At 36.6% G+C, this 14,253-nt stretch overlaps 2 protein-coding genes across 2 annotated transcripts in view; one reads left to right on the top strand and one right to left on the bottom strand.

Annotated features, from left to right (window-relative positions):
• The window catches only part of LOC110183122 (neuroguidin), a 49,686-nt gene that overhangs the window by 24,583 nt on the left and 10,850 nt on the right, over positions 1 to 14,253 (bottom strand). The gene's annotated exons all lie outside the window — the stretch shown is intronic.
• Positions 5,482 to 13,944, top strand: LOC110183121 (ABC transporter G family member 20). Its single transcript, XM_020951312.2, has 10 exons — positions 5,482 to 5,788; positions 10,580 to 10,697; positions 10,777 to 11,199; positions 11,262 to 11,355; positions 11,423 to 11,769; positions 11,833 to 12,248; positions 12,307 to 12,493; positions 12,716 to 12,981; positions 13,041 to 13,127; positions 13,194 to 13,944. Exons 2-10 carry the CDS (start codon positions 10,594 to 10,596, stop codon positions 13,403 to 13,405), a joined length of 2,136 nt encoding a protein of 711 aa, XP_020806971.1. The 5' UTR covers positions 5,482 to 5,788; positions 10,580 to 10,593; the 3' UTR covers positions 13,406 to 13,944.

Raw genomic sequence — 14,253 nt, 5'->3', positions numbered from 1 at the left:
TTCACTTTTCAGTGGCAGATCGGCTGTGGAAGGATGAGCAGGGGTGCGTTTCTTTGCGCTGTGCTCTCGTTTCTTTGTATATGTGTATATGTGTACAAGCGCTCACACGTTTGTATGCGTGTGCAAATTTCTGTTCGCAGAGTCTTTTTCATAGGTTTCGGACGGCCAAAGCCAGTGGGCCCAAGCGGCGGCTCACTTGCTTATGACGTCACAGCAATACTTAGCGGCTAGCGCTTGCATTGGGGGACACATTATTTAAGTTATTTCACTATAATTACTACTTATTTTAATTTAAGTTTCTTTTTTGACTATATTTCCCAAAAGGCATTTTGTTGATGAATCATCGATGAATTGTTCATGAATTTGTTGATGAATTGTTGATGAATCATCGATGAATTGTTCATGAATTTGTTGATGAATTGTTGATGAATCATCGATGAGTTGTTGATAAATGATCGATGAATTGTTGATGAATCATCGATGAATTGTTAATGCATTCTTATTTAAGTATTTATTTATTTAATTTAATTTTTTTCATTTGCTAAGCAACAACAAAAAAGTGCGTACATATGTACATACATACATAGATATTGACATATGTATGTATGTAAGCATAATTAAAACAAATCAAAGAATCTTAGAAAATCAAAACAAAACAAAAAGTGACACGCGCAAATCACTTGCATAGACAACAACAACATACCCTGCAGTACCTGTCATCAGTAATTCATCAACAGTCAAGGGGGTGCTTTTGATGATTCATCGATGACAGGCTATACAAACTGTTGATGAATTTAACATGGGCATGTCATAGGCTGTCATCAATGAAAATTCATTACCAATTCATCGATGATTCATCAACAATTCATCGATCATTTATCAACAATTCATCGATGATTCATCAACAAATTCATGAACAATTCATCGATCATTCATCAACAATTCATCGATGATTCATCAACAAAATGACTTTTGGGAAATATATTGTCAGGAAAAACAAAAATTAAATTAAAATAAGTGTTAATTATAGTTAGATAACTTAAATAATTTGTCCCCCAATGCAAGCGCTAGCCGCTAAGTATTGCTGTGACGTCATAAGCAAGTGAGCCGCCGCTTGGGCCCACTGGCTGTGGCCGTCCGAAACCTAGGAAAAAGACTCTGCGAACAGAAATTTGCACACGCATACAAACGTGTGAGCGCTTGTACACATATACACATATACAAAGAAACGAGAGCACAGCGCAAAGAAACGCACCCCTGCTCATCCTTCCACGGTCGATCTGCCACTGAAAAGTGAATTCTTGTTGTGCTCGGTTTCGAACGACTGCTTCGAACTCGAAAAAGCCGAAGGCACTCTGGGGTTCTAGACATATCGTTCGGGTGCTCTGGGGTTCCAGGCTCAGCCGTTTTTGTGATAGTACTTTTTGGTACTGTTTGACACCTCTATGTGTTTCTTGCTTAGTGCTATTATCCATTTATTTAGCAACGGTTTTAATTGTAGCTTAATTATTGTAATACCCGATTTATATCGCAGGTAATTAAATGAGTGTCGGTATATCCAAGGGAATTATTTTATTGCTATTCTTTGGTTTACCATTGTTGTATTCTTTAACGGCAAATTCAGTTGGCAAAGGTGGAGCGCAATTATTATTTATTTGCTTAAATAATGCAGTTAATTGAAATACCTCAATTTTTTTTTTAAAAATGCTTTATTTAGTGAGCTGAATTTTATTATTGTACAATTACTGTAGTATAGCAACTTTTTTACAATAGTGAGGGGAGAAGTTCAATGGAAAATGGAAGGAAGGTCCGGGGGTGACCATGCTACTTACTACCGGGACTCGAACCCGGACCGGTAGTGCTACGGGTTCCAGTGTTTGTCGTCTCAACCCTTTGAGCTACCACCGGCGGCAAAAAATACCTCAATGGACACCACGAATTCATAAATATTACAAAACTCTTTAACCTCGCTGCAATTGCCAAGAGAGCTTTGCAGAGAGAGAAAAAATATTTAAATGGTATCAGAGAGAAATAGAGAGAGCTGGGGAATTTTAAGAGAATTAAGCTATAACTTGCATATTCACTAAATACTATTAACAAAAAAAATACACTATAAAATGAATATATATATTTTTTTTTATTATACAGGAAAAGAGGAAATTGTTGTACCTATTTAATTTTATTAACAATGTTAAGAGTATTCAAAGACGTTAAAAAAATCAATTAATATAAAAATACACAGTTTAATTATTTATGTTTTAATATGTAGTGATCATTTCCAAAACCAAATATTAAGCATTAAAGAGTAGAAAACAAATGAAAAATAATCTCTCCTGTCTCATACTGATTTATAAAATTAATGAAATCCTAGAAAGGGAATATTCAAAATACCCTAAGCTAATATTCAGACGCTCTGCAAAGGCGTGTAGAGGGTGGGGAACTAGTTAACAATTGCACAATCTCAACAATAATAACAAAAGTTTGCGACATTTTTGTCTCGGTTCGACGTTTAAGCTGAAAAATTACAAGTCGGTGGCTAAACGTTGCCATTTGCCCGCCCTGATCAATAACCCGATCGAGCGAAGAGCGAGAAGCGAAAAAAAAGAGGGAACTGATGGCAGGTGAGCGAGCGAGCGAGGGAACAGGTGAGCTGGCAAAGCAGGTGAGCCATCTCAGCAGTGGCGCGTTCAACACACCCTAAGTGGGTTAATTTGTCGGCTGACCGACTGCCTTGCTCTCTGTGATAACAAACCTCTGCACGACCACGGCGTGCCAACTGCAGAGCCACCGAAAATCATTCCAGACACTGAGAGAAATTAAATGTTACATTTATATATTTTGTAGCTTGAAAAATAAATATTATATATTTCTAACTTAAGCATATATTTTTTTGTTAAAAGAAATCCCCAAAACTATAGCCAATTTAAATATGATTAATATAAAAGAAAGCCAGAAATAACAGATAACTTTAAATAAAGAGAAATCGAAATACCATAATATTCTGTAAAATATTCCCTAAATTTTTTCTCTAAACCCAAAGGCTTAGGGACACTAGTGTGGAATAAGTAAAATAAAGAACTTTCCCCATCTGAGCATGTCCAAAAATATTTGCAATGAAGTCTTTAAAAATTCTCAAGTTTGTATTTTGAGATCTGAAGAGATTTGGATAAGGGCTTTTAGATAATCCTACCTATAATGATATGTGTGTGATCTAGACATCAAGTCTGGAATTATGTATAAAATATTAGGTCGAACTAGACTAGAGATTTAGCAGAAAATCCTAAACAATAAAACCTTAAAATTAGGAAATATATAGCTAAAACATAAATCAATACTTGAAAGATTTATTTTCATCATGAAAATTAATTACTTTTCCATTAATTATATTTTTTTGTGAACTTTTCATTATATTTCTTATATAAAAAAGAAACATTTTTTAAACGACTCAAGCTAGGAGCTTTTTTTTCTCAGTGTAAGCCCCTCCAGGCAAAGAGCGAGTGCCAAGCGCGCTTGCGCAGTCACCGCTGCCGCCGCCGACGAAGTCGAAGTCGAAGCCGCAGCTTCAAGGTCGCCTATTGTAAAAGAAAGCGCCAGCGCATGGCCTTGAACACGACAAGAAAAAAAAATAAATATGTTAAAAGCCAATGGCTGGGACTAGAGGACGGAGCATGTGCCAGATAAGAGATGAGTCCGGGATGCGGAGGAGACTTGAACTTTGGCTTTGCTCTCTTTTGTTTTGCATGGAAACGAATGTTTCAAACGCAGAAGAAAAAAACCTATACGAAATGTGAGCAAACAAGCCTGTTTTGAGTGCCATAAAGTTTATGCTTGAGTAAGACAATGGACAAAGCCCAGCAGTGCTACGAACCAATTTTTATACTCCTATATATACTTGTTACTATTTTGTCTATAGTTTTTTGCAAACTTGTGCAAGATAGCGAAGCAGCCAGAAAGCGAAAACCAGCATCTCGAAAACCCAAACTGTGATAAATTGGGGTTAAATGGTTAGCAAATGGGTTAATTGTATGTAGATTGAATCGAAAATGTGTGGAAATTGCTTGCGAATTGGCCAAATTGAGTGTTACATTTCGATAAGCAGCAGGGATATTGTAAAATTGAATAAACTATTAATAAATAGGCATTATGAGGGATATAATATGGCTTGGGTTTATGATTTTCACAAGTTTTCTTTGCATATAAAAGAACAAGATACACAAGTCTTTCATAATTCCTATTTCTATATAATATATTAACCTTTGTCTAAGTTTAGTTGCTTTCAAAAGTAAATCATATTCTGAACTTTGTTACTTTTGTTTGTGTTTCTAAGCCATTTAGCTTTTATGTTCAGTCATTACTATTTTTGCGAGACAACTTTTAGATTAAGATAATATAATTAAACCCTACATTTTGGCTTGTGTCGGGTATAAAACTCTTTAGTTCTAAATTTCCGCAGAATAGAGTTTATTGGACTTTTATATAAACCTGTCCAAAGGTTGGGGCGGATATGAATTAAAACTTTTTAAATTAGTTTAATGAATCTTCGTGAGAAATATGCAGACTACAATTTTTATTTCAATTAACACGATATAATGTCAGAAGCTGAACAAAAATCTTGATAATACGACATGCAATGATTAATATAAAAACACAGTTTTTATACAGGAAACAAGGAAATGCACTGCATATATCTCAAACTCTCATTTAAATTCATCGATTTTTACTATATTTCTTATATAATATTATGGAATATTAAAACATAAGAAATATAGAATTGAGAATATACAAGGAAAGCTCAATCAATTAAACCAAATATACCAACTTTAATGCGCAATTACTTGACATATTTAAAATTGAACTCACCACAGAATAATAATTCTTAAAAGTCTGGTTTCTAAGCAATAATTACATACCTGCAATTAAAAAGAGAGAATAATTAGATTTGTCAAGAGTAGAAGGTTGATTAGATTGTAGTTACATACTATAAAACCCTTTTGAATAAATTAATAAATTTATTACTAGAACTACCAGGGAGCTAAAGTCATTAACAAGTATAGGAATTTATATACAAAAAGTCATTCAAGTGACTTTATATGGACTAAAGAGAGAGCTTTAACTTAAAGTTATGGTTTGTAGAATAAATCGTTTCCATTTACATTATCTTAAAGTCAAAAATATATATACCTTATTCCATAATATATTTATATTTAAATCAACCGGCATACAGTCAGCTTAAAAAAATCCACCAGACACAAAAAAAACTACTTGTATAGCTAGAAAAAAAGTGCTGTGTTGTGCTGCATTAATAATTTTATTTCAAGCAATCTATCTTTACTTTTTTCATACACTTATTTTTTGCCAAGGAAGCGGCAAAAATAAAAAAATTCGCATACATTTAAAACTCTATTTTTTCATATACATTTTTCTGTACCGCTTCCAAAGCCTCGCTGCCGCCGCTAAAAGCTGAGAGCGGAGCTGGGCTGGGCTTGGGATTGGGATCGGCTTTTGGGTTTTGAGCTTGCGAGTACGCGATCTGGCACTTGCTGGGCTCAGTCGACAAACGGAGCTCGCAAGCGACACTTGGGGCCAGCGGAGCGATACTACAGTCGAGACCGCGAAAAACGGAAAAACAGCCACTCTTCAAAATCGGCGAAAAGCAAAAGAAAAACGAAGAAAAAAAAAAACAAAACAGCAGCAGGTCACAACAAAAATTGCAACACCGAAAGCGCGCGTGCGCAATACGATAAGTTAGAAGAGAGGAAAAATCGAGGAAAATCACACAGTGAATACGGTACGATTAAGGAGTTTTTTCCAATTAATATAAATAAAGTGTTTGTGAGAATATATATACATCCCAGTTTCCGCATTTCTTGTGAACTATTACAAAAAGGAAAAAATTAATTTCGTTTTCATTTTACCCATTCCATACAACATTTATTGTATGGAGGAAAATACACACACACACACACACAATTCAAGCGAAAAGCAAAAGGAAAACGAAAGACTTAAGACACAAACTTGAGCGGACTGCCGCCAAGCATGACCACATGTGTGTTTTTCTTGCCTCAAATTTAAGTGTGCGTGAATTTCGGGCTGTGTTTTTGTAAATAATATTAAAAAATCAAATCAAAGTAAACACAAGAAGCTCTTTATTAACGAAAATCGAAGAAAAAAGTGTGACAAATAAAATAAATAAAGTAACAACCTAACCGGCAGCCTAACACTATTTTTAAATTATTATGTTTTGTTGGCTTTTCCCTCCCTCCGAGCCAAAGAGAAAAAATTGATGTGTGTAAAAAGCATAAAGCTGAACAAGACCTGAACTGTCTGTCGGTTAAGCAATGCAAAATATTGCAACAGTTTCCCTCCACTATTTTTTATCTCTTTCCGTCTGGTCTGTCTCTCAAATGATTTCTGCTTATTTTCGGTATCTCCCAGTGGGAGTTGGGAAAGCGAAATCAAATTGATTTAGCCAGGTGCATGGGTAATACCTGAGAGTTGCATCTCAGTGATGCGCATTTATTTCCCCCTCTGTCTCGCTTTACATAACTCACTTAGTTTTTCACACTCCTCCTAGCATTGGCACAATAATATCGCAAGAAAATGGCTAAAATTATCCAATGACCGGGTACAAAATGATTACAAAAAGTTGGCTATTGTGTGACACACAAAACTGCAATAGGGAGATAGACAGAGGTAAAAGCAAAAGCCCGCTTAACTGTCTGGGTATAAACACAAAACGACTAGGACAAGGCGCATATAATGAAAAGTACAAAAATTATAATCAAGCCCGTGCAATGAGCTAACGAAAATTAGCAACAGCAGCAAAAAATAACCAAACAACAATCATAAAACTATATGGACAAGACGAGTTATGCTTAATCATTCAACAAGTGTCGTAAAGAAAATGTAATTAAAAATAATAGAATATGCGGATACTTTTATAAGTTTAATAATGCTTAATCATTTAGCAAGTGTGGTTAAGAAAATGTAATTGAAAATTATGTCTTTGGTTTATTGGTAAAGTTCTGCAAATAGTTGCATAGAGATATTTATTTAACCAAAGCTAAACTGATTTAAATTTTGGGAAATTAGGAACTTATACTAACTTCCTTAAACTTGTATTAAATTGCATTTAAAACTTAAACTGCTGACTCTGTCTAAAAGTGAATGATGTAAACACAGTCTATACAAACTGAGGCAGACAGCTGTTGCAGATATATGTTGCTGCTGCTGCTGCAGTTGCTGTTGCTGCTGTTGCTGCCGTTGCAGTTTGACCGAAATGATTGTTGTGGCATTATATAAGAAGTGGCCATGCCACAAAAACGATAAAAGGAGAAAGAAGAAAACCGTAAAAGAGTCGGCGGCAAATGAGAAGGAAGCAGTTGGCAGGCTGGCTACTACCAACTCTCTCTCTCTCTGTCTGTCTCTAGTTGCTGCTGCAACATGTTGCACGATCTAAATACCCACTAACAGTGCGATGAGCGTTGGGTCTGGGGTCTCAGTGCTACCTAGTTTGTTAGCTTTAGCCGCTTAAATAAGCCGTTAAACTGCATCAAGGCAACGACAACGACAACGAAACTTGTTGGCCATTTGGCACTCAAAAAGTGGTCAGAGGGGCGGATCTCGTTGGTGGTAATAATAATTTACCCCATTGGCCATGCCCGCTGGCTGTTCTTGGCGCTGAGAAAGCAATTTGGCGGTCTGTCGCTCTTTTCTAAGCGGCTCATGGCCATCATGGCTCAATTGCAAACATTGCAAAACATTGGCAAATAAACTGCGACTGCATATACAAGAGGCCAGCTTCGGCTGGCGACGCGACATCGATAAACCATTAAGACACTAATTTTTTGGAATCCCTCGCAGCAATTGTGTTACAACGTCAGCAGCGGTTACCCGTTAACCAGTTGGTGCAACCTTGATGCTTGTTGTTTCACCGCTTCTCGGTTTATATTATTTTATATAGTTTTTTTTTGTTGTGTTTTGTTAATTTTGGGTTTTTTTTCATATCTTTAATGGCAGGTGTTGGTCGAGGGAATCAACTAAGATATCGTCCGATATCTGCCAAAGGGAATTTTTCATGCTAATCGCAGAGGAAATGTTACGTTTGCTTTGTAAAATGTATAAAATATATGAGAGATTTAATACTATATATAATTATTCCATTATTTAATATATATAAATTAGGTATAGACTATATCAGAAGACAAATGCAGCAGGTTGTTTAAGGAGTTCATTTTAATTTCCGTTTAAAAACTCTTTCACAACATTTTTTACTGATCGAACTTTAACATTACGTTCTTAAAAAATTTTGAATTTAAGAATTATTTGTAATATTTCTCCAGTTTTTTGGTTAGAATTTTGCATAAAAATGGCTAAAGATCGGTTATTTTTACCAAATTTCAAAATATACTAGGGTTGTGCCTGTGCGAATAAATATTTCATGTTAAAAGCTATTTGATATATCTAAATTCCTAGAAGAAATTTAGGAAGATTCTCTGGATTGCGCTTTGCTTTCATTTTATAAAGAGATGCTAATTTTAATAGAATAAAAATAGTTAAAAAAAAAGGATTATTTAAGATATACTTTATTTTATAATCACTCAATATTTATGTTATAAAATTCAGCATAGCAAGCAAGGTCTCACTGGGTCAAAGGTCTTGAATTATACACAACCTGTGTGCCACACTTGTTCACGCCTGTCGTTCGACTTGGCCCGAAAAAAAGTGTTAAAATATATATATATATACCCGAAAAAATAACATGCTGAAATTGTTGTCCTTTGCGTCATCTGCTGCAATGTTAAGCAAACAACAACAATGAAAAACACAGCAGAAACAACCTCAAAAACAAGGCATCAAGTTATGACCACGACTGTGTGTTACTAACCTTACTCAATTTAATTTTTTGGGTAAGCGTTTATTTTTTATTTATTTTATTTCATTTTGGGCTTTACTTTCGAACTCTTTATGGGTGCTTTTCGTTTGGGGTTTTATTTTTTCTCCCCTCTTTTATCATTGGATGTTGTATATATAAATGATATACATATGCCAAGATAGATACATAAGCCAGAGAGATAAATAGATGCGATTGCAATGAAGTAACTAGTTTATTTTTGGCTCTAGACTAAAGCATGAGTTGGCACTCAAAGTGGGTCAAAGTCTGATTAGCGAGGTCACATGCTACACACGGTTATAGGTAAAAATATATCTGTATCTGTATATATAACATATATTTGCGAAAGGAATTTCTAGTGGCTTTGGGAATGAAAAGAAGAAAACCGGTAATAAAATATATATAATTACCATTTTCAAATAACAGACTTTAGCAAAACAAAAGCATTTATACTTGGCAGAACTCAATTTAAATTATTATTACCAACTGCCCTGGGATTGTAGAATGTACAATTTGTGAATAATTGCTGGAATTTCCGAAAACTAAAAGAGGTCACACAATGGGTAAACATTTGCTTTGCTTAAATTTATACACTCAAGTTTCTACTGATACCCGTGAATACATCTATTTGTCATGCTTCACACGCTTTTGCCTCGTCGCGCGATGTGTATCTGTAAGATACATTTTCAACCTGTGCCCCCTTGGACCCCTTTCTCATTTCATATATACTTTTGTGCTTTTACAGTCCAGTTTTGCAGAACATTTGTTTATTCTAAATGCATTTGCACCCGACGTTGATCCGCAGGTGTGTGTATATATATATAGTAAATATATTGTTATTCAAGACGTTTCTGTGACTCTTCAACTGAAAGGTTTTGTTCCGTGTAAGTCGGCGCCTTGTGACTTTGCTCAGATTGACTAAAGTGTGTGAGACTCTTTCCCTTATTAACACAATATTGTATCGCAATATCTGTCAAGTCAGATATTTTCATCACAAGTACCTGTCACTGCGACTGCAGTTAAAACGTAGAAATACATTTTCCAAGTAATTTCCAAGTGTTTTCTTTTGTTGAACTTGAACTGAGAGTTTGTTTTGTGACTCATATTCCATTCAGAACATTTACATTATATATTTTTCATAATTTAGGTTAGGTAATAATCAATTGTTTGCTAGTTGAACTTTGATTTATAACTCTGTATAGTTTAAGTTATATTTCAAGAGTTCATTGAACCAAAATTCTTGGCTTAGTTGGCACATAGAATTCACAGATTTTATTTCATCTTCAGTGAAGCGTCAAAGTTGTCTAATTAGCAAGTACTTAGAATACATATAGCAAACCCGAAATAAATTATGGATCTGGCAAGTGCTTTGAGCAACTCGGCACGTGCATGTCATAAAGGCAGGCGAATCAATAAAATACATAAAACCAAATTGAGAAAATGCGGTTTGTTGACGCAAATCATTTTGGATAATCCTAGGCAGATAGATACACATTATATTCAATTGACGGATAATTATAAAACAAGTTTAACTACTTTGTGATAGATATTAAAAGGGAATTTACATTTAATACTGTCTCACTTTAATGACTCACTTAATCAATTGATTGAGTACAATTATAAACCTTTGTTGACACTTAATTTATGCCAGAACGTTTCTATAATTAATATTATATATTCCCCCAGCTCACAACTCAAAGATGGCTGCCGTTGAAGTGAGGAATGGCTATAAGTATTATGGCTCCAAATCGAATCCCAAGATTGTGCTCAACCAGCTGAATATGAACGTGATGCGTGGCTCCATGTGAGTGGCATTCGAAATGAGAGTTTATTCCCCAATCCCCATCTCTATAACTTTCTTCATTGCCTTGCCCCCTCTTTAGTTATGGTTTGCTTGGTGCCTCTGGTTGTGGCAAGACTACCCTGCTCTCCTGCATCGTTGGCCAAAGGTGTCTCAATGGCGGCGAAGTCTCTGTGCTGGGTGTTAAGCCAGGAGAACCTGGCAGTGGTGTGCCCGGTTCAAGGGTGGGCTTTATGCCCCAGGAGATTGCCCTCGTGGAGGAGATGACGGTCAAGGAGACCATCTTCTATTTTGGTCGCATCTATGGCCTGGATGATGATCGCATCCGGGAGAAGTTTAAGCTGCTCAAGGAGCTTCTCCAGCTGCCGCCAGCCACACAGATGATCAAGCAGTGTAGCGGTGGCCAGCAGCGTCGGTTGTCCTTTGCCTGCGCCATGATCCATGATCCCGAGCTCCTGATCCTAGATGAGCCCACTGTGGGACTGGATCCCATGTTGAGGGAGAAGTAAGTGTTTGGTGCTATGTAATTCCAACGGAATACATTTAACTTTATTCATGACCCTACAGAATCTGGGATTTCCTTGTGGAGACCACCAGAAATAGCAAATTGGCTGTGATCATTACCACCCATTATATAGAAGAGGCCAAGCAGGCCAATTGCGTAAGTCTAAGTCTAGGATTTTTTAAGAATATAAATTAAATTTTTAACCTTCTCTACTATTATACAGATTGGCTTAATGCGCAATGGCGTACTCCTGGCGGAGGATACACCCACCAATATTATGATCAAGTTTGGCACTCAATCCATTGAAGATGCCTTTCTTATTCTGAGTCAGCGTCAAGGGAATGAGGATGAGCTGGCTCAGATCATGGATCGTAATAAGAACCAGGCCTTGCCCACGGCTATACTGCCGCCTGAAGTTATAGACACTCATGAATTGACAACACCCGAAAAGCCACCAATACCCTTTGAAGAGCCACCAAATGAGAATCGTAAGAAGGTGTTCTTTACCACCAAGGGCAGGGTCAAGGCTCTGATGACCAAGAACTTTGTGCAATTATTCAGGCAGCCATCGTAAGTTAATGTTTAGAATTAAGCTATAAATTATCTCTATCTAATGAACCTTTTCTTTTTCAGTGGCATTATCTTCATGTTATTGTTTCCCATCATCCAATTGACTTGCTTTTATCTTGCCATTGGCAAGACGCCTACAAATCTAGAGATTGGAGTTTACTCCGGCGAAGTGCAGAGCTATGGGGAGTGTTTTAATGATAGTCTAATCACAGTTTACCACGACGAGGACACCGAACTCTGTCAGTTCCACAAGCTATCCTGCAGATACATCCGAGAACTGGGCGATGATGTGGCCACACGAAAGTACTATTCCAGTGAGGCGGATGCCATTAGTGATGCCAAAAAGGCCATGACTGTGGGTTATTTATATTTTGCCCAGAACTTTAGTGATTCGATATCGACGGTCCTCGAAGATGGCATTCATGCCACCGATGGTGCCGTGGATTTTGCCGAACTAAGCATTCACATTGACATGACAGGTAAGAATCTGGGGCCTGGGGCCCAAAGTATATTGAAATCTATCTAGATTTTCCGCAGATCAACAAGTGGCTTACTTTATGCAACGCAAGCTGAGGGACAAGTTCACAACCTTTATGCGCAGCGTTGTCCGGGATTGTAATGTATCCTCAGCCATTGTGGATTTGCCTGTGCAGTTCCAGGATCCCATCTTTGGCAGCACGGAGATTGAATTTCAGCAATATTGTGCTCCTGGTGTGGTAATGACGTGAGTACAGTATCCTTGAGGATAATACAGTATAAATACTCATGCTTTTCATTTTATGAGCTAATGTTTTCTATCCTATTTTTTGGTTCTCCTACGATTCGGAAAAAGCTCTCTACACCATGTTCATCATTTCCAAATAATGACTTTTAAATCTGCTTTACTTCTTTTAGTTTTAAGTTTTGAGTTTGACTGCAAATTAACTCCATTTTGATTGTCTTGTAGCATGGTCTTCTTCTTGGCCACTTTGATGACAGCTGCGGTGTTTATTTCGGAGCGAATGGATGGCATTTGGGATCGAACTCTATTGGCTGGTGTTTCGGCCACGGAAATGCTTTGGGCTCATCTTCTGACTCAATTGATTATTATGGCCCTGCAGTCCTTTGAGGTGATCATGTACATTGGCTTGGTCTTTGATACCTACAACAATGGGGATACCCTAACACTCATTGGATTGCTCACACTGACTGCCTTTTGTGGCATGCTGTTTGGTAATATGTTTAATATTGTATTTAAGATGTTTATAATAACAAGAAATTGCTTTTACTAGGTCTCTTCATATCCGTCTTTTGTAAATCGCATACGGAGGCCAATTTTGTGGCCACTGGCGCCTTCTATCCCATGATTATTCTCTGTGGTAAGTTAAACTAAGACCAGAATATATATTAATATAATATAATATTTTGATTAATCCGCTTTTCAGGACTTCTTTGGCCCCTGGAGAGCATGCCGCAGCTCCTGCAGGACCTGGTAATGGTCCTACCCTTCACCATACCCTCCATATCCGCCAGAAATGTGATCGAAAAGGGTTGGGGCATCACCAATGCCAAGGTCTACAATGGTTTCCTGGTCATGACCGCCTGGACGATCATCTTCTTTGTGCTCTGCCTGATTGGCATTAGGCGCAAGGCGTAGGATATTCTTTATTTAACGGGGGCATTTCATAAAACACACACACACACAAAACACACACCTAGTTGTAGTTGTATTAGCATTTTAAATAGGCGATTTTACGTGCATATATCGTTGTAATTTAATAATTAATCGGAAGCATATCACTCGCATTTTGTAGACTCTCATCATACACACACACACAGAAAGAAAAAAAGGGAAATCACATTCATACCAACGAATCATAAGTCAGTCCTTAAGGATTGTACTTAAGAATGCATAAGGTCTTAAGGGTGTCTCACAAAAAATATTTATAATACACACAGCACAGCAGCATATAATCGTACTCATTGACAAAAAACCCAACAAAATTTCTTATTTAAAAACAAAGATGATACTAATCTAAGTTCAACATTTATACCCACATTCTATGCTAAGGTAATCCGTGGGAGAAAAAATGGTAAAACTTGGAACAAGTCTTGTATACTAAAATGTGAAATTCTTAGAGCGAAATTTTAAATCAACCAAAAATATCAATTTAAATAAAATGTGTTTAAAAGCAAGTGTGTGTTTATTCTTAATCTGACTTTAATTCTTTATATTATTTACCAAGAGAAAACTGCAGACTGTCAACAAGTTACTCAATATTTGTCTTTCTGGTAAATTCAAAGCAGCGCCAACTAAAGTGAAAGTTCGTTACCCATTCTACCCCTTAATATTTATATATAGATATATATATATATATATATGTTGCCTTTAGATATATATATAAAATCGTCTATGCTGGTGTGTGTGTGTGTGTGGGCCAAGGACAAGGACACGTTCACGACGAGGACGTGGCAAAGTTGCTGACACACTTCGGGCTCGAAAGT

This window comes from Drosophila serrata, unplaced genomic scaffold (genome assembly GCF_035046125.1).
Source record: "Drosophila serrata isolate PLE 108 unplaced genomic scaffold, ASM3504612v1 contig_240, whole genome shotgun sequence".
NCBI lineage: Eukaryota > Metazoa > Arthropoda > Insecta > Diptera > Drosophilidae > Drosophila > Drosophila serrata.
This window is presented reverse-complemented; position numbering and strand designations above follow the sequence as displayed.

What these genes read in the sequence shown, in the direction of transcription:
- LOC110183121 (XM_020951312.2), top strand. Translation starts at nt 10,594, where the DNA reads ATGGCTGCCGTTGAAGTGAGGAATGGCTATAAGTATTATGGCTCCAAA. An exon ending in AACGTGATGCGTGGCTCCAT is followed by an intron (nt 10,698 to 10,776) that starts GTGAGTGGCATT and finishes CCCCCTCTTTAG; the next exon opens with TTATGGTTTGCTTGGTGCCT. An exon ending in CTTTTGTGGCATGCTGTTTG is followed by an intron (nt 12,982 to 13,040) that starts GTAATATGTTTA and finishes TGCTTTTACTAG; the next exon opens with GTCTCTTCATATCCGTCTTT.